General features: G+C 38.8%; 1 protein-coding gene and 1 pseudogene across 2 annotated transcripts; one reads left to right on the top strand and one right to left on the bottom strand.

Moving 5' to 3' along the window:
- The first annotated feature begins 679 nt into the window (after positions 1-679).
- Positions 680-8,656, top strand: LOC149007820 (NAD(P)-binding Rossmann-fold superfamily protein). Of its 2 annotated transcripts, none has more exons than XM_089165916.1 (7): positions 680-983; positions 1,132-1,295; positions 1,393-1,565; positions 1,643-1,828; positions 2,862-3,024; positions 3,953-4,139; positions 8,182-8,656. In XM_089165916.1, the coding sequence occupies exons 2-7, from the start codon at positions 1,175-1,177 to the stop codon at positions 8,324-8,326; spliced, it is 975 nt and encodes a 324-aa protein (XP_089022042.1). In that variant the 5' UTR covers positions 680-983; positions 1,132-1,174; the 3' UTR covers positions 8,327-8,656. The 2 variants fall into 2 exon arrangements, with proteins under 2 accessions (XP_089022042.1, XP_089022041.1); XM_089165915.1 differs by having other exon boundaries at positions 680-1,062.
- A 5,203-nt stretch (positions 8,657-13,859) lies between these two features.
- Positions 13,860-15,705, bottom strand: LOC149007819 (aldehyde oxidase GLOX pseudogene; annotated as a pseudogene).
- Positions 15,706-19,303: the final 3,598 nt, after the last annotated feature.

The raw sequence follows: 19,303 nt of genomic DNA, 5'->3' as shown, positions 1-19,303 counted from the left end.
TAATTTGGTATGGTTCCAATTTATTATTTCAATACATATAAACGGCATGACTATTTGAGTACTAGAAATCGGAATCGTTTATTGAAGAAATTCGATTTTGGTATGTATCGTACTGAATTTTGAACAATACGATACAATACAATTTTAGATGATGTGATTTAATACGGTTAAATAATTTTGATACGCAATTGATACATTAAAGAAGATCCTAAGGTATAACACCACTAGCACATACTTATCATGCCATATGGAAAAAGGCAAAATCCTCTGACCACCTGGTTTTAAGCGAAGGCTCCCATGACTTTGATTTTACAGTAGCTAGAGTCGAAAAAGCTTGAGTCATGCATATTTACCATCAAGCCGGAATTTTGACCGTAAGATTTAAAATTTCGGTCGATATTTTGATCTCAACTGTTGAATTTCGATGGTCGAGACCAAAATTTCAATCAATTGTCGAATTTGTATGGCTTGATGGTTCTGTAGGTTAAATGCGTAAGACCCAAGCACCCGTCAAGAGGACAATGTCTCCAAAGATTTTTAACCACAAGAATAGGAGCGGTTCCACGCTGAAATTATTATTATTATTTTTTTAATTTAATATTCACAGGTAAATCCCATTCCATTTATATGGTTAAAATCTGTGACGAGTACACTGTTCGTACACTGTTCTCCCCTCACGGGGAAGAGATTCGAACTCGTCGCAGAGCATCTCACAGAGTAATGTTGAAATTGACGAACCAGGTGTCCTGGTTTTGGTTTGAAGGGTTATTAAAAAAATTCTGTCTTGATTACGAGAAGCAATACCCTATAAAAAAATGGTGACAGATGAGACAGGTATCGATTTATAAAAGGAAGAGAACAAAAATAATCACTTTGTGCGGCGTAAAGAACGATCAGGGTATCGAGATTTGAGAATGGAAAGACCGAGAAGAAAGGGCGATTCAATTGTGACTTCGATGCGTTCACGTGTCTCCCATTTAATGGTGAACGAGAGTAAATATCTTGGTTAACGAATAGATTCTCTAGTAACAAGGAGATGATCTGGCTTATATGACAGTGATGGTAAGATTTGATTTTGATTTTGTTATGATTTGCGGTAATAAAATCTGGATTTTGGGCTGGTTGTCTCAGTGAGAGTGAGAACCGAGAAGTAGTGAAAAGCAAGAGTGAAGTAATGGCGACCAGCAAAGACGAGGTGGTCTGTGTTACAGGGGGAAGCGGTTTCATTGGGTCTTGGCTGGTTAGTCTTCTCCTCGAACGTGGCTACACCGTCCACGCCACCGTCAAAGATCTAAGTACTTTCTTTTCTCTTCTGAAATTTCTTCTCTCTAATTAATTTCGCTTCTACGTTCTATTTCTATTTCAACTGATTCACTTTGATCAATCTGTCAGATGACGATAAAGAAACCAAGCATTTAAAAGCCCTGGAAGGAGCGGAAACGCGTCTTCGTCTTTTCCAGATTGATCTCCTCAACTATGATTCTCTCGTCGCCGCTATCAATGGCACTGTTGGTCTGTTCCACCTTGCTTCACCCTGTATCGTGGATGAAGTTCGTGATCCTCAGGTATGTCTTCTCGATCCAACTGCTGTCAAATTTATTGTTTTTTCATTTTTAAAATTTTAATTTCTAAAAAGTAACAGAAAGAGCTTTTGGAGCCGGCCGTGGAAGGGACGATAAATGCACTCAAAGCGGCCAAGGCATGTGGGGTGAAACGAGTGGTTGTTACTTCGTCGATTTCTGCCATCATACCCAGCCCCAAATGGCCGGCTGATGTCATCAAGAATGAGGAATGCTGGGCGGATCTCGATTACTGCAAGCAGAATGGGGTGAGGGTTGTTCTTAGATAGATATCCTTATTTAATACCTATTTGTCTGCAAGTTACATGTTTGAAGTTTTTACCCTGAAAAGAGAGATGCTCGGAACCCATCCATTCTAGTTATGAACTGGGTTGAGCTTGAGCTGGTTGGGCCTATACTCATCCATTCTAGTTCAGACCACAATCTCTCAATCAAGCCAAATGTATGTATACAACCTGGACTGTAGGATACCCTTGATCCGTCTAGCCAACATTCAAAATAGGAAAATCAGAAGATCGCACTCTTGTGGTGAGTGCTAACCTCAATGAAACGGTAGGGTGGGAAATAATACTTGGTGGGTCATACTTTGCAGTGCATCAGAGTGCATCCACTGGTTGGTGCACCTAGCAGAGTTACGTCCAGCCATCGGATGCACACGAGAGAGGTTCTAGTTCCTGTAATTTGATATGTGAGAATCCGAAGGATCAGTTACCCATAAGATAGTTGGTGTTGCAAAATCAACACTCTGTCCTGACCTCCCCTTTGTGTTTCTACATCCTTCTCGTATCTAAAAGGCTGGAACTGTAAGTCAAAACCTTAATAATTACCATATATTTGCCATCTTATTCTATATCATTTGTAATTTCTACTCTTCAGAGGAGCCCTGGTTGAAAATGCAGCAATAATTACCATTTGGACCCTCAGAAGTTGAAAATGTCTTCCATGTAACCCAAAATAGGAATCCAACATTGCGTCAAATTGGTATGAGAATCAAAGAGATGGCTCCATTTGCAAACCTTTCTACTGTATTGACGGAATTATTTTCTTACTCATAGACAAAAGGGTGAATGGGAGGGCCTATTGAACATTTGGCTAAATTGAAGCTCTTGCAGTTCGCATTTTAATTGAACGTCCTGTTAAATGCCAATGTGCTAGTTGTTCTGCTACTGCTCCTATGAGAATTGGTGAATTTACATGCATGGGTTATGTTTTTTTTCCCCTTCTGATTTTCTGTTGATTTCTACTCTTACGTCTTTTTTTAATTATCTAATGGTGGCATAGATCTGGTATCCTGCTTCTAAAACAATGGCAGAAAAAGCTGCTTGGGATTTTGCTGAGAAAGAAGGCTTGGATGTTGTTGCTGTCAATCCTGGCACTGTGATGGGCCCTGTTCTTCCTCCAACTCTTAATGCAAGCATGTTGATGTTTCTTCGCCTTCTTCAAGGTATCATATCAATCTCCGCAGTACTTCAGGTGCTTATCAAATTTTCTAATGCAGTGGAAACTTATATGCGGTCAATGGAGGAGTTTTGGTTATTGAAACACTTCAGTAATTTGTGGAGAAACATAAGTTGAAGTTTTGAAGAACTACAGTATTCATTACAGAAATATGAAAGCTTAAGTATGCAATTATATTTCATCTCTTGGTGATCACTGTGTACTTGCCGTTCTTAAATTACATTCATGAGTATCCATATGAATTTTCAAAGAACTTGTATCTTAATCTGTTTTTGAATAGTGCATTTCACATGAGTTTACAAAGCAATCTGAAAGGTGATAGTTTGCATTTTGATTGCTCCATTGTAAAAAATTTAATGTCTTCAGCGAGTATTTCCCTGGTATCTTTCTTTCAGGTCAATCATCACTCTTTCATTCCTGTCTTCCTTATGTTATGCCATGTGTTGAAGTTGACTATGATGAGAGTTAAGTTGTGAAGGTTTGGGTACTTTGTGCTGGTAATAATTTTTTTTAATAAGACAACTGTTCATATTACTTGTAAAAGTTGGGTCCTCACCAGTTGCATTGGGAAATCAAATCACTTGCACTTCATCCTACTGAAGTTGATTTAGACATGATGGGCTTTTTTTTTATTGAATTGGGACATTGGCGCTTTGTTAGGTCGTGTAACTTAATACATTCAATTTTCATACTTCCTCAGATAACTTCATTGCAATATACTGGCTACACCTTTGACTTTCTGTTTCTTCTTGTTGGATGTGTAACATGAATTTGCATTTTCTCCCCCTCCCTCAAATGGAGGTACCCTTGAATTTGTTTCTCCAGTTTTCTGTCAATACTTTGGTGAATCTATTGATTTGTGATCCAGTGAATTTTTTCAATAGTCTAATTTTTGGCATGGTATTATGGTGCAGGCTCTACTGAAGTGTATGAAAATTATTTTATGGGACCTGTTCATGTGAGAGATGTAGGCCTAGCTCACATCTTAGTGTATGAGAATAAATCAACTAAAGGAAGACACCTGTGTGTTGAGTCCATATCTCATTTTAGTGACTTTGCAGCTAAAGTTTCTGAACTTTACCCCGAATACAAGTTGCCCAGGTATGAGTTACTCATAATTTTAACCTAGAACATTTCAATGATGAACACCGAATATTTTCACAGTTGGGAGAAAATGAATTTGATGATTTGTAACCCTTTTCTGTTTGGGGAACCATGGAAGTTCGTCACTTGGAACCATTGCGTAGATAATGTTTTTTACTTGGATAACCTAATTGGCAATACGAAACTGCTGTCTAGTTACTCATGATTCTCCAAATCAAAGAAATCCTCTTTCCAACATTATAATGAACTGAAGGCAACGCTAAACATTCTGGGTACCATTTTGCTCAGCTGAGAACTTCCAAGGGGTTTAGGAAAGGAACAAGCTTTTTATGTTCTGCCATTATCTTGTCTGGAGTTACTGAGTAGCATGAATTCTGTATTCACATTGATATCTCTTCCCCTGTGCTTGATTTATGCATATATCTTTTCTAGATAATTAATAGTTTGGCTTTTAGAGTGGTGAAATTTTGAATCTGTAGTTTGATTTATATTTGGTGTGATAGACTTCTATTCTTTTTATTCATATACACAGGAAAATCGTGAAAGCAAAAGGGGGGGGGTTGTTTATGTGGTAGCAGGTGCTAGATTTAATTGACCATTTTAGACCACTATAGCAACAATGCATGACACTTGTACTCAGGCAATGAAGCAATAGAAACTTGGCTGTGACCTCTGTTAAAGTATGTATGCTTAGTACAGTGGGGTTAAACCAATTATTATAGACATTTGAGAAGTACCATGTTCATCACGAGAAATACTAGGTCAACTAGAATTCCCACCTGAACTGGATGGGAAATTAGTTGTAGTATTGGATGTATAGTCACCTGGAGTCCTGGTAATACTGGTATTGGCCAAATCAAGTCCCAAATTGGGTTTGCCAGGTTTCGCCCCACATATGTCCACTGTATGATTAGGTTTTCCACAAAAGGTATACTGACAGAAGGCTTCATCCAGCTGATTTCCACCTGAACCTCAACCCAGTAGAGCAGCCACAGCCACAGCCACAACCTCTATAACAAGTAATGAGAGATGGCACTATCTCTCCAGTAAGCAATTGTCCTTTAACTGCCTGATAATCAGGGTGGAGACCAGCTAAAAATTTAGCTACATGGAATTCAGCCCCTTGTTGTTTTTTGCTCAAGGTCAGCAGTAATGGGCTGATACACCTTTAGCTCCTCCAGATACCCCTTATAAATGCTGACGTAGTCATACGGGGTCTTATCTCCTAGGGAAAGTTGGAGTAGTCTCTCATATTACTCATAAGTACGTGTATTATTTTTAACTTAAGAGTAACATTTAGCAATACCATCCCATACTCCTTTGGCCTATGTATGAAACATCACATTTGCAGCAATTTGCGGTTTAACGCCATTTTGCTTAAACCATATTTTCACAACAGAGTTCTCTTGCATCCACTCATCATGGGCCGAGGCAAAAGTAGAATTCTTCAAACCAACTTTTAGTTTTTTTTTTTTTTGGGAGGGGTGGGGTGGGGTGGGGGGTTTGGTGTTCCTTAACGTATTTAATTTTTACTTTACCAGGAATGTGAGCCTCCACTGCCTGAGCCCATAACAAGTAGTTTGATACACCACTTTATTTGATTGTGGTGATCTATACTTCAAAAGTATCAGTGTTGGATTTGGAGTCAGACATTTGAGACTCCCGAAACTGGGGGGGACTGAAATAGTCTTAATCACAGATCAGTTTCAGAAGCAGGCATGCAAAATAATAGCAAATAACCTTGTAGAAGATGGAATAGAAGAACCTGGAAAGTGGCAAACAAATCAACAAAGACAATCTGAAATAAAGGGAATCCACCATCTTTGGAGAGAGAACTTATGAAAATTAATCAGAATACTGAGTTGACATCAACCGTGGATCGAAATCTTCCTTTAGGGTGACTAATAGGTACATCATCAGGTGGCAGCAACAGCAGGTCTTAGAAGCATGAAATTCTGAGAGCACTCTTTCCTCTAACCATCATGGGAGCAACAAGTATGTACTTAGACTTGAAGATCTACTTCTTTATCTAAAACTCTGATTTGTTGTAACTAGGAAGCAGCAACTGCTGCGATAGCTAGAAGATGAGCAACATAACTTAGAAGATTCTCAAAACAGAAAAGTTTCAACTACGAACCAGGATCTAGGTTCACAGCTCTGGTACCATATTTCAGTAATCAAATCTGTGAACCCAAAACAGAGAAACATAGAAGGCAAAGAAGATTGGAGAAGAGGAGAGGAGAATTGGGAAGATGGAGAGTTGCGCAAGACGCTGCAGCTCTCCCTAATTCACTTTATTTATAAACCTGGAAAAATCTTCCAGAAATATTACAATATAAGGCACGATATATTCTAATATAATCTCAGATATTACATAATCTGGAAATAAGGAAGGAAGGATATCCTGAGAATATATTCCACAAACTTACTTCTTCATCTAACTTTACTTGCAGCCTAAGTAAAAGATAAAAGATAAAAGTAAAAAAACCTAGTAAAGTCATAGAAAGACTGGTTTACTCCCATGGTACCAAGCATACATACTTTAACAACCTCCATTCTGGGTCTGTCCTATATTTAGTAATTTACAATTGAAGGATGTTTGATCATGGCAGCAACCCAAGGGAAAGAGAAAAAGAGGAGGAGGAGGGGTTGGAGGGAGGGGTTGAATTGGACAATTGGTTATTGTTACCCAATGGAAATATGTATACCTGAAAACTACTTTGAAGGAAAGAAGTGTAAAGCAAAGAGACGCCGATAAGGTGCTGTTGCACCCCAAAAATATTATGAGTGGTCTTTTGTGAACTGCATCCTTGCATGGGTGAGACAGTAGAGACAAGGAGTGTTGATATGGACCCAGCAGAGGAATATTGGATGCCTAACTAAGGTTTCTCTATGTCAACTAGATGATTGTGCAAAGAGTATTGCTAATAGAGATGATTTTTCATGTACTGTCTTCAGAATTCATGGAGAGTTTTTATGTAAAACCTTTTCTGCTGAGTGAGGCAATCTGGGGAATCCTGCGCCCCAAGCTAGATAGGATGCTGATGAAGAGGCCAACATTAACGATGATGAGCCTTGCTGTTAGGGGGTAAGCATTTACGGATGCATGGTTTGGATCTTAATGGCGATGGATTCAATCATAGGAATCTGTAGCTGGAGTTCTCATGGGAGGTTGGAGGCTTTGTTTTGCTATTAGGTGCCTATATATTGAGCTCTTTGTTGCCACTTGCGCTACCACCTAACAGGTTCATGTGAGCCTCTTGGGGTAAATTAGCTGGTTTCCAATTGGTGTGCCACTTGCTAATCAGGTTGCATTCTAGTATGATTCATTAAAAATGGAAAAGAGAATGCAACCTGGGCACATGCAGTGCATTCCTTGCATCATGATATAGGGCATGTGGAATGACATGCTGCACCCTTGATATTTGCTGTCTCTCCATGAGGGCGTGGTGTGCATCTTGGTGCATGAGGGCAATACATCATATGTAGAGGTGCTCGACACCCTTAACTGAAGAAATCATGAGTGTAAGTTGCTTTTCACAGATTAGGATTATTAGCATGGATTTTAGGGGCTTGGGTCTTCAAGCATGGTTGTATTGGTGGCGACGAAGCAGCCACCTATTGGGGGCCAGTAGCACCTGGGCACACATCCTCCACACGGGGTGTCCTGGTTGTTCAATGAGTTGCCGCTCTGCTGCTGCACCACTGAGGAGCCCAATGCAGCTTTTAATTTATATGAGTGCATAAAAATACAAACAATACAAGTGGTCTTGATCATTAAGTTTTTCTCACCTCAAAAGATCCATAGAGCTCCAACCCCCATTCCAGTTTTGTTCTTGTACCTTTGATGGTAACATTGGGGTAAATCAGATGGGTATCATTATCGAAGTTACCATTGTCTAAATAGTAGGTGGCATTGATAGAACCAGATGATATAATTACCAATCCAACCATGGGTACATTCTAGTGTATGAATACCATATATTTTTATTACTCATATGATTTTTAGTGCTGAACAGGTAATGTTTGTGTTGCTCAGGTTCCCAAAGGATACCCAGCCTGGGTTATTGAGGTCGAAGGATGGATCTAAGAAGCTAATGGATCTAGGTCTCAAGTTTGCTCCGGTGGAGGAAATCATCAAGGATTCTGTAGAGAGTTTAAAGAGCAAAGGGTTCATCTCTTGAACGACTTCCTGCTTTTCAGTGAATATGCTCTCCCAACCTATATTACAGGTGTTTATTATTACTCAGTAACTTGTTTTTGGGGGCTTTCTTATTCCTTTCTTTAGTTTCTTTTGGTTGAAAGGGGGACAAGAAGGGGGAAAGGGGCCTCTATCCTCGAGGGTAGAGGACCTGGACTTGAGGGCATGTGTCTATGTTCAATATATAGGCTTTGGCATAGTTTGTACTTACAAAAGTTATGACCTATTTATGAGTATCAATTATGATGATAGATTATGAGATGTAAAGAATGATCTTTTTGTTACTAATAGATGTGTTAGATTATAGAACAAAGCACATATGCATATCATTAAGTATGTGGAATGCCTGTTTTAGCCCTCCCTTATGGTGTTACCTTTCCAAAGGATATTCTAGAAGCCCGAAAGTACCTCTGTTAGGAAAGCTGTTAAGCTGCAAGTGCTGTACTTTGTCTTCTTCTCCTCCACTAGCCTACCACTTGTGATCATAGAACTTAGAATCCCAGATCCATTGATAGTGGGAATCCGCCCGGCGACACCACCGCCCCGGCACCGGATTAATAACACGGAATCTGACTAACGCACAAAAATAACCCCCCAAAACCACTACCCCACAAACCAGCGCCGGCCCGCAACACCCGAACCCAGAGCAGAGACACGGAGGAGCTGTGCGATACGCGAACCCACGCAGAGCGGACGGGAGCGGAGAAAGTTGGCTAGCCGAAGAAAGCAAAGGGCACAGCAGCAAGGACGGGTTGGTGTTGAGATAGCGAGCGACCACGAAGGCGAAGACAGATCCAAGCACAACAGTGAACAGTAACACAACGGGGGAGCTGCACGCTGAGCATTGAAACACAGAAAACCCAACCCTCGTTTGAACACCGACACAGCCGAACTCGCAAAGACCCACCGATGTGGGCCCCTCTTGAATTCGAGCACTCAAACCGAGAAGGGAACCCCAAACCGAAGCCGAGAAGAAGCCGGAGGAGCGAGCCCGCGAGAAGAAGCCGAGGAGCGGGGCGGAGAAGAAATAGAGACCAGCGCTCCCCACCCGCCGCATCCGGAACCCCGAACCAGATTCCCAACCGGAACCAGTGAATCGACACCCGATAACCCACGGAAAAAGAAACCACCCGACGGGAACAAGGGCAAGAGTCAAGACGACGGGTTGATCAGGGAGAGGGACAAAGCCACGGACCACGGAACGCCGTAGGGGCGGGCCATTTCTCTTGGGATTCGGCGGCGAAGAGGCGAAACTAGGTTTTAGAGAAGGAGATGGTTAAACGAGAGACAAAAAGATTTAAGGGATTAAAATTATTGGCGTTGGATCGTATCACGTGTTATTATCCAAGGGTGACCGGAGGAAACAGGGGGTGTCGCCGGGCGGTAAAATCCATTGATAGTGGCATCAGCAAAGCATACATTTCAAGATTAAAGACATTGAAATTTCTCTATTATGTTTTTGTTGAAATTATTTTAGTTTGTTGGTTCTGTGTTTGCGGTTTAGGAACTATGAACAGATTGATTTAGGTTGTTTTTGGTATCAATGCTCATTCTCATTTTCTGGTACTTTTCCGCTTTTGTTTGTGTTGGGTATCTATTATGTTACTTAATTTTACTTAAAAAGAATAAAAATAAGTCCAATAGACTTTTAGTTTATAGAAGATTATGGGTAGAGGTGTAAATGGATAACCGAAATTTGTTTTTGAATTCGCATCTACATCCATTCTGGGATGTCCGAATTTGTCCGATTCCTAATAGGATGCGGATATGGTATACCCCTTTTTTACCGATTATTACCGTTCGATAAAATTATCCGATTAAGTTAATTATTAGATTTATTTTTCTTATTTTTATAAAATATTTACTTATGATATGTGACTATTTTTTAGATTTTCTATTAAAATAGCTTACAAACTTGCTAAATTCTTAAATTTCAAACCTAGTCCTCACAAATAAAACGGAAGATGTAAACAGGTATTCGAAAATTTGTATTCATGTCCATTTAGAAGAATCTACTTAATATAAAATAATTATCTGATTATCATTTGAATACGACTAAATCATGTTCGAAAACTGATAGGATATTATCTGAATCCGTCCGAATATAATAGGATGTGGATATAGTATTACTAATATCCAATCCGAATTTGGTCCGTTTACACCCTAAACTATGGGTCATTAATTCATTCTAATTGTTTTTGTAGGAAAACTTTAAATTCAAGTGATTCAAATGAAGGAATAGTAATAAAATCACGTGTTTTATTAGAAAAACAAAAAAAAACAATGCTCGTTCCTCTCTATCTCACTCCCAAACTCTCCGAATATTTCTCACGACTGTGTTAGCTGCTCTCTTGTTGGGGCTTCTTCTGTGCTCGATCCCTTGAAATACACCGTGGCAGTTGGGGATGGAGTAGGGGTGTAAAAGGACTGGATTCAGATCGGATAATGGTAATATCATATCCGCATCCTATTATATTCGGACGGATTTAGATAATATCCTATCGGTTTTCGGACGGATTCAATCGAATTCAGATGATAATCAAATAGTTATTTTCTTGAGTAGATTCTTCTAAATGGGCATGAATACATATATTTGAACGGATTCAGATAATATTCTATCAGTTTTCGGACGGATTCAATCGAATTTAGATGATAATCAAATAGTTATTTTCTTGAATAGATTTTTCTAAATGGGCATGAATACAGATCAAATGCAAATTTTTGACTACCTGTTTACATCTTTACCATTTGATTTGAGAGGGCTTAACAATTTTGGTAGTTATTTTAATAGAAAATTCAGAAAAATAGTCACATATTACATGTAAAAAGTTTATAAAAATAAGAAAAATAAATCTAGATCATAAGTAAGTTAATCGGATAATTTTATGGGACGGATAATAATCAGTAAGAAAGGGTAATACCATATCCCACATCCTATTTGTAATCGGATGGATTCGGATACCCCTAAACGGAAGGGGATTACACCCCTAGGACGGAGGTTCTATTCTCCATTTCTTTCTCATTTATTGCGGCAGCGCCTAGCGATTGTCCTCTGTATGTGTGTCCCTCTCTCAGAAAATTACCCGAGTTATAGTAACCTTCCAGAGCAGCAACTCTCCCTGGATTTCTTGAAGCTGTCCATGTAAGATGCTTTTCCCGATAATGCTGAGCAACTTAAAGGCCAAGCAGTGCAAATGCACAAGTTTCAGAATAGGGTAGCCTGGCTATGATCAGCTTGTTTGGTATGCTCTTGAAATGCTTCTGTGCCTTATAATTTTTCAGGCTGATCATAGCCTGTTAGGGATGCCCGTGGATGCTCCCAGAATTGCTTAGAAACAGAGGAAAATTATAATGCCCAGAAACATTTCTGTGCAATTTCTTGGTATTTTGTTTTTTTAGAATCTGGAACAGAAAAATTAACTAACTAGGAGATGTAGGATTCAACCCTTCTGAGTTATCCTTTTTGGTGTTCTGTAGTTGTTTTGGTCCAAGTTCTTTGGTGGCGTTCTTCTCTGATATGCTTTATCTTATTTCTGCCAAATTTCATGTAAATTTTATCATTTTTTTTTCAGTTTCTTCTACTAGTTTTCTGTTTTGGGTTTTGGGTAGTTTTGCTTCATTTTAGTTAGAGGTTGTGTTTCACTTTCCATTTCATGGATGTTACTATCTGTTGTAACTATATATAGCAACCTACACTAGTTTAGAAGCACTTATATTTATTCGCTGAAAATTATATATAAAATATAATAAATCACTATGACGAAGTCAAATGTTTAGTTACCATTAGGTATTGTTTGTTTGTTGAATTTGAAGTGGTTTGGGAGAAAAGCAATGGAAAAAATTTTGGGAAAGTAAATTTTCTCATAAAATTCTATAGTATGGCTTATTTGGTTCAATGGGATAGAGAAGTAAGCAGCTTGTTTGCTGATGTGGCATGTTACTTTTTAAAATTATTTATTTATTTTTGTAAGAAGTTAGAAATCCTCATTCAAGAACTCCAAAGGAAATACAGATACATCCAAGAAAAACAAGAAATATAAAAGATAGATGTATGAAAACACACGGTTCGATCCAAACCATATAGTGGAAAGTGACCAAATGTCATACATGCAATAGACAAGGTCATCCAGATTAAGGAATGGGTCAAGCCCAATAAATCGTTAGAATTAAAACAGCAACAACCACAATTACGCACAAGGGATATGACAATCGTATCCACCATCACAAATCCCACTTTGGGCGACACGCCACAATCGCAGAAATGGACACACCACAAGGACGGAAAAACATGCTACACGGGTGGAAAGACCAATACCAAGAGACACTCGCAGCAACACATCTTCCAGATCCATGAGAGGCACTTCCAATTCCAGCGTAAAACTTTTAAGATCTACAGGATGCACGACTGGATCTTGAATCTACCTTTTTTTTTTTTTTTGCCGATAACCAGAAGCTTTCACCGGTAAAGAAAAATAGAGAATAGAGAGAAGCAGAGAGAAATAGAGCCTTAGAAACAAATGAACAGAGAGAAATGTGTGAAGAAGTGGAGAGAAAACTAAGAGGGGACAATTTAATTTGTTATAATAACATGCAACAAATTTTAGATTTTCTTATACTTTTATTCCATATTGCATTTTTTGTTGTTGGTGAAAATTTCATCTTGCGCTGTAATTCAGTTTAATTTGTTATAATAACATGCAGCAAATTTTAGGTTCTCTTATAATTTTATTCCATGTTATGTCTTTTGTATTTGGTGAAAATTCCATGTTGCATCGTGTGCTCTTTTACTTAATTAGTTATAACTAAAGTCAAAAAACTAGAGAATGATTTTGGACATTATTTAATACAATTTATACCTTTTTCTTGGTAAAAAAGAAACCACTTTTCTTTTGTCATTATAGGCCAATCATAAGACTGGTTGGTTAATTATCCATACGCGTAGGGACCATTTAATAAAATTAAATTTTTTTGCAGCACTAATGAAATAGTGCTGCTTAGTTAATGTGATTTAATACATGCATGCACTATATTCTTAATTGTTAGAATCTTGTTTTTCCCTTGCTTGGAAGATCATGTTTAACTAATTAGATAGAAAGAGAACCGACGGGATTGGTCCAAATGGTATAGGTTCGCTACAAGGTTTCGGATTGATCCTGGGAGCTCCCGAGAGACCTCCACCACAGCCGGGGCCGGCGAAGGTTTATAACCGCGGTTGGCAAACAAAAAAAAAAAAAAAAAAAGAGAAAAGAGAATTATTGAGTTGTATAAGGTTGGTTTAGAGTTGGGGCTTTCTTCGCCCTGACTTGAATCTGTTAGGGATGCATAGAGGTGTTGTAGTCGTTACCAGGTAGGAGTGACTTACACTTCTCTAAGGTGGGACGTTATCTAAAATATCCCTAAATTATTCCTTAAATGTCCATTAATGAGATGAAAGTGAAACTAATCAGTTAATGTGATGTTTAAGACATGCATGCGTTGATGCATTACTGTCAGTTTTGCCCATTGTTGGAAGATCATCATGTTTATATATAAAAAAGGGGATTACAGGTTACATATCAGCCTAAAAGAAAATGGATGGAAACAAAGAGGGAGGAAGCCAGAGAGAAGCTAGTAGTTCACAAATTTAATAAACACTCTTCTCTTAGAGGAGCTATCTAGTTGCACCTGTTATTTGGTGGGTATCTCACTGGATATGCACCCATACACCTTCACTGGGTATGTCTCGATGAACCACGTAGAGCATATAATACCCTGGAGGTGCTAGAGAAGCTGAATTTGGAGCCCTAGCGGCCATACCATATGAAGTATTCGACACAGGCAACACATGTCCCACATTCAAGACCAACACCCTTTGGTTCATCGAATAGGAGTGTGTGTTGAAGGATGGCGAAACCATGGTCACCTTTACCCTTCTCCTGTCCACCTTAGTAGCACCTGACAACGAGAACCGCATTGCCAATCGTTGCCCATACCTTATCTTAGCATATGACACAGGAGCGGTGACTATTGGCCGAATTCCGGCATATTCTGAATCCAAATAAGGAGGTGAGAATGCCTCTAAGCTTAATTCTGTTGGGTAAAGAACGCCGGTGAAATTGTAATACTCATGGGGATTGCTTCCCCCCACTAGAACTCTCCCATCACGTAGTAATATTGCAGTCGAATGGTACATGCGTGGAATGGTCGTTGGGTTGAGAACCTGAAACCTGGCCGACACGTTCTGGTTATCGGGTTGGTAGAGCACCGGGTACAAAACTGGATCTCTACCCACTTCCCAACCGGCAACCCCTCTTGCAGCACCGTTGATGATCAAGACTTGGCCATTAGGGAGTAAAATCATGTCTCCCATTCACTCTTGCGAGAGGCATTGTCTCTAGGGTCCATGTTGGATTCGCGTCGGAAATCTTCATCCTTCCACATGTCTGAAGGGCTCCAACGTACTTCCCGGAGTTGGCCTGCTTGATTGCTCCTTGTGGAGCTCCACCACAGATGAGGACTTCGACATCCATTGTTGAGCTGGTAAGCTTCAGTGGAAGAAGAACTGAGGAACCAGTGCTTGGATAATTTCGAGCATTTCCATCTGGAAGTTGTGGAAAAGTCTTGACGATGGAATTACTTGTGTAGTTGAACAAGATTGATTGGTTGTTGGCGAAGATGAATAAGTTACCATCAATGTTGAGATGAACAAAAGGGTAGAGGTTGTCTTCGTATGTATCACTGGTTTGTGATAGAAATGGCAAGGAGAAGACCTGATTAGTAGTTTTAGATTTTGGGTAGAACTCATAATTGAATTCTTGGCGACCGCCGATCACGATGATCCGTCCATCAGGAAGAATGTTATTTGTGGCATACCAGCGTTTAACGTTGAGTCCATCAGAAATCTCTTCCCAATCACAAGTATCACAAGGCTGGAACTTCCTGACCACACGTTCACCGTCATTGGATCCACCAGTCTGGATGAGGATACCGTCGGCGGTGACGGCGCCGGAAGAGCACCAAGTATCAGTTTGGACCATAAGTGCTCGGACAGAATTATTAAGCACGTTGTACTCAACAGAGTGAGCAGTGCAATCATGTTGGAGTGCCTGATCAGATGGGTCATTACGGCATTTGCCATCAGGCAAGGAGATATTGGAACGGCCGAAGTCAGTGCGATCAAAGATGATAACACGATCATTGTTGAGTTGCTGCATGTGCATGGCTGAAATTCCTATACTTTTAAGGAGAAGGTTCCATTGGCCTAGTGGATCTGCTGATGTGAATGGTGTTGAAATGTGAATATTGACAAGGAAGAAGAAGAAGAAGGAAGAGAAAACCTTAGGAGAAAGAAGAGCCATGAAGGTTTCTTGCTTCTGCACTGATGCAGATTAGGCTTTGTGAGTGGAATGTGCGTTGGTTGGTCTCGTTTATATACTATCTTGGTAGAAGAAGTTGGAGTTCTACGTGCATACGAAAAAAAACGATTTTTATTTTTTTAAGTGACAAGGAATTTGGGAGTTGGTAGTTGTTTGTTTATTTGTATGTTCCTTGTCTGACTTTTATGCTAATGATTAGTTCATCATCATCCCTATCTCTTTCTAATTTATTGTTTTCTGTAGTAGTTGGGATGGAAGTATTGGTAGTGTTTTGGGAAGTGATGAATCGTTTTCTTTGTTCTTATTGGTAAGGCACTGCTCTCATCTCAACATTCTAAGGCAGGCCATAGAGATTCTTGCAGAATAAAATGAATTTCATAAGGTAGATGAGACTGATCATTACGTAAGATGTATGATAGAATTGGTCGGTCTTAATGTCTTTAATATTTTTAATTCAACCTCAGCAGGCCGCGGAGATAACTCTTTGAAACTTTGGCATAGCTTCAAAGTTCAAATATGCCATATAGAAATTAAGGGTTCCTCCTGAAGATAGAAGTAATAATTTTACATCATGATGTAATCACGAATACTTTAATTTTGATACTTTTGAGAAAAATGGAGAAATTCAGTCGAAGAAGAACAATAGAGAGGAATCTTGTTTATGGAGAGCAAAAATGTATTGAAGATTTGCACAACTTAGAGACAAAGTTTCTTTTGCAGACTCCTGAGCATCATGCATCAATGAAATTTAGCCAATGAGTAGACTAACTGTATTCATCATCCACCTTGATACTTTTTTATGTGAACTCACCTTAGATACATAAATAGAGAACATGAAAATTTTAAAAATCAAACAAAGAAATTCCAGATAAGAATCACTAAATATATTTTAAGTATATCAGCCAGGCCTGCCTCTTTTAAGTTCAGATGTTCTTAGCATGTCAAACTTTTACTAAATTGTAAAAAATTCTTTGGTGTTTTCATCAAAATCGTCTGGTATTGCCCATGAAATGTTAGCTTGGAAGATCACATATTCCGGATAATATTTTTCTTCTACAAACTTTGAAACAGGACTAATGAATGAAAGTTAGCCAACGAGTATGTTCATTCATAAAGAATGTGAAAAAGCACGACCATTCATGATATATTGGTTCTTTCACATCTTAATAATTTGAAGGAACACTTCTCTGGTAATAGTTAGTATAATGAAAAATTCAAAATTTATTAATACTCTAAAAATTTAATTCACTGTTTAAAAGGGAAAGAACGTACTTCTTGATCTATCTAATCTTTTTATGGATAATGTAGGTAGATTAGTAAAGCCAGGGCATGATTTTCGTTACCTAGGAGATATATCCAAGCTAAAAATGTTGCATTAAAAAAACAATTCAGTTTTTTTATTTTTTTTTTATTTTTATTTATGTATTATAATAAGCAACAACTTTCAGATTCCCTTTTATGTTTATTCCATATTGCATCTTTTGATTTTGGTAAATTTCCATTTTGCGTCTTGTGCTCTCTCACCTAATAAGTTATAATTACACGATTAAAAGTTTGTAAAGAATTACTAAACAAATGAGTTTGAAGATATTTGGTAGAACTTAATTTTTTCTTAAAAGAAGAGAAACATTTTTTTTTAATCATCACAGCCAATTGCAAGTAGATGTTTGTGCTCAGGGGAAGGCAATTAAATTTTGAAGCACTGGTCCTAGCAAAATCTTTGAAGATACCACTAAATGTTGTACAAGTTACCCCCCCCCCACAAGAGGTGTTTTGGGGTGTCGTTTCAGTTAGCCATCTACCAAAATTCATCGAAACTTGGCTGAATTTCGCTAAAAAGTTGCACCATGGTTGCCAATTAGTTCAGGTGATTTTGTTTATGTTTGTGATGCTTGTCAAAAGGGAAAAGTCATAAATTCCATTTTCGCTCATCAAAATCAATTTTTGATGGACCTTTGGACTTAATATTTTATGATGTTTGGGGCCCCTCTCCTTTGGAGTGTCTTGAGGGTTTTGATATTATATGACTTTTGTAGATAATTTCAGCAAATTTATTTGGTTTTATCCTATAGGTTGTTAAATTTATTATCGGTTTCCCAATTCACTAAGGAATAATACTCTATTTGAATTTTATCCTGATATCTATTATGTGAAGGATCGTACAACGAGGAGATATCTTCTTCGGAGCAGCGTTAATGATGGATTGTACCAAATTCAGTTGTGCTCCAATCACTCTCCCAAAGCATTTGTTGGAGAAAATACTTCTTTTTGGAATTGGCATTCGTGTTTGGGGCATCCTACTTCCAAAGTTGTTAAAATTTTAATTTCTAATTTTGAGTTGCCAGTTAGTTCAGATGATTTTGTTTATGTTTGTGATGCTTGTCAGAAAGAAAAAAATCATAAACTCCCTTTTTGCCCATCAAAATCAATTTCTGATAGACCTTTGGACTTAATATTTTATGATGTTTGAGGCCCCTCTCTTATGGAGTCTTTTGAGGGGTTTCGATATTATGTGAGTTTTGTGAATTGCTTATTAAAATCTCTTTTCTTCAAAAATCAAGCGTTTTCATAGTGATTGGGGTGGCGAATATAAAACTGTAGATCTCCACTTTCCTTCAAGAACATGGTATTGAACACAGGCTCTCTTATCCTTGTAGTAATGAGTAGAATGGTGCTGTTGAGCGCCATCATCGGCACATTGTGGAAACTGGATTGATTTTATTAGCTCATGCTTCTTGCCATAAAAGCCTTTGAAATTGCAACTTTTTTAATTAATTGTTTGCCTACTCCAGTAATGAAAAATTCCTCTCTATATTTCAAATTGTTTAAAGTTCAACTTGATTATGACTCTTTAAGGATTTTTTTGTTGTGCATGTTATCCATGTTTGAGACCATATAACAAACATAAGTGGAATTTCGGTCTGAACTACATGTCTTCTTGGGATACAGTTCTTGCCATAGAGAATACAAGTGTTTTGATGCTATTACTAGAAAACTATTTATTTCTCGACATGTTATATTTGATGAAAGAAGATTTCATTTCCTTGCCAATGGGGTAACTCCCTTCCTTACCCCACCACTTCCCTCCATTTTAGGGCCTCCACCTTTAGTGGAAAACCCTAACCCCATTCCCTCAATTTTAGGATCCGCACCTCAGCTGCACTCTCCTAGAGAATCCTTGACCCCAACTTCTCCCATTGGATCCCACACCTCCTCCCCTATGGCCTCCACCTTTAGTGGAAAACCCTAACCCCATTCCCTCAATTTTAGGATCCGCACCTCAGCTGCACTCTCCTAGAGAATCCTTGACCCCAACTTCTCCCATTGGATCCCACACCTCCTCCCCTATGGCCTCTTTTCTTAGTCCCACGTTTCCAGGGTTTCCCCCACCCCCTTGGGTGAATTTTCTCCCTCCTCACCTCCCTTGGCCGAGTCTCTCCCTCCTGTTCATCTAGTTGATGACCTACCCTTTGACTCCCAGACTACTCTACCACCCATCACTTCCCAACTTTCACAAAATATTCATCTCATGATCAGTAGATCAAAAGTAAACCCTAGGGCTCTTCTCACCCATACACACCCACATTGAACCTACTTAATTTACT

Source organism: Hakea prostrata, chromosome 8 (genome assembly GCF_041222555.1).
Source record: "Hakea prostrata isolate BN-2017 chromosome 8, UWA_Hpros_2, whole genome shotgun sequence".
In the NCBI taxonomy this organism is placed as follows: domain Eukaryota; kingdom Viridiplantae; phylum Streptophyta; class Magnoliopsida; order Proteales; family Proteaceae; genus Hakea; species Hakea prostrata.
This window is presented reverse-complemented; position numbering and strand designations above follow the sequence as displayed.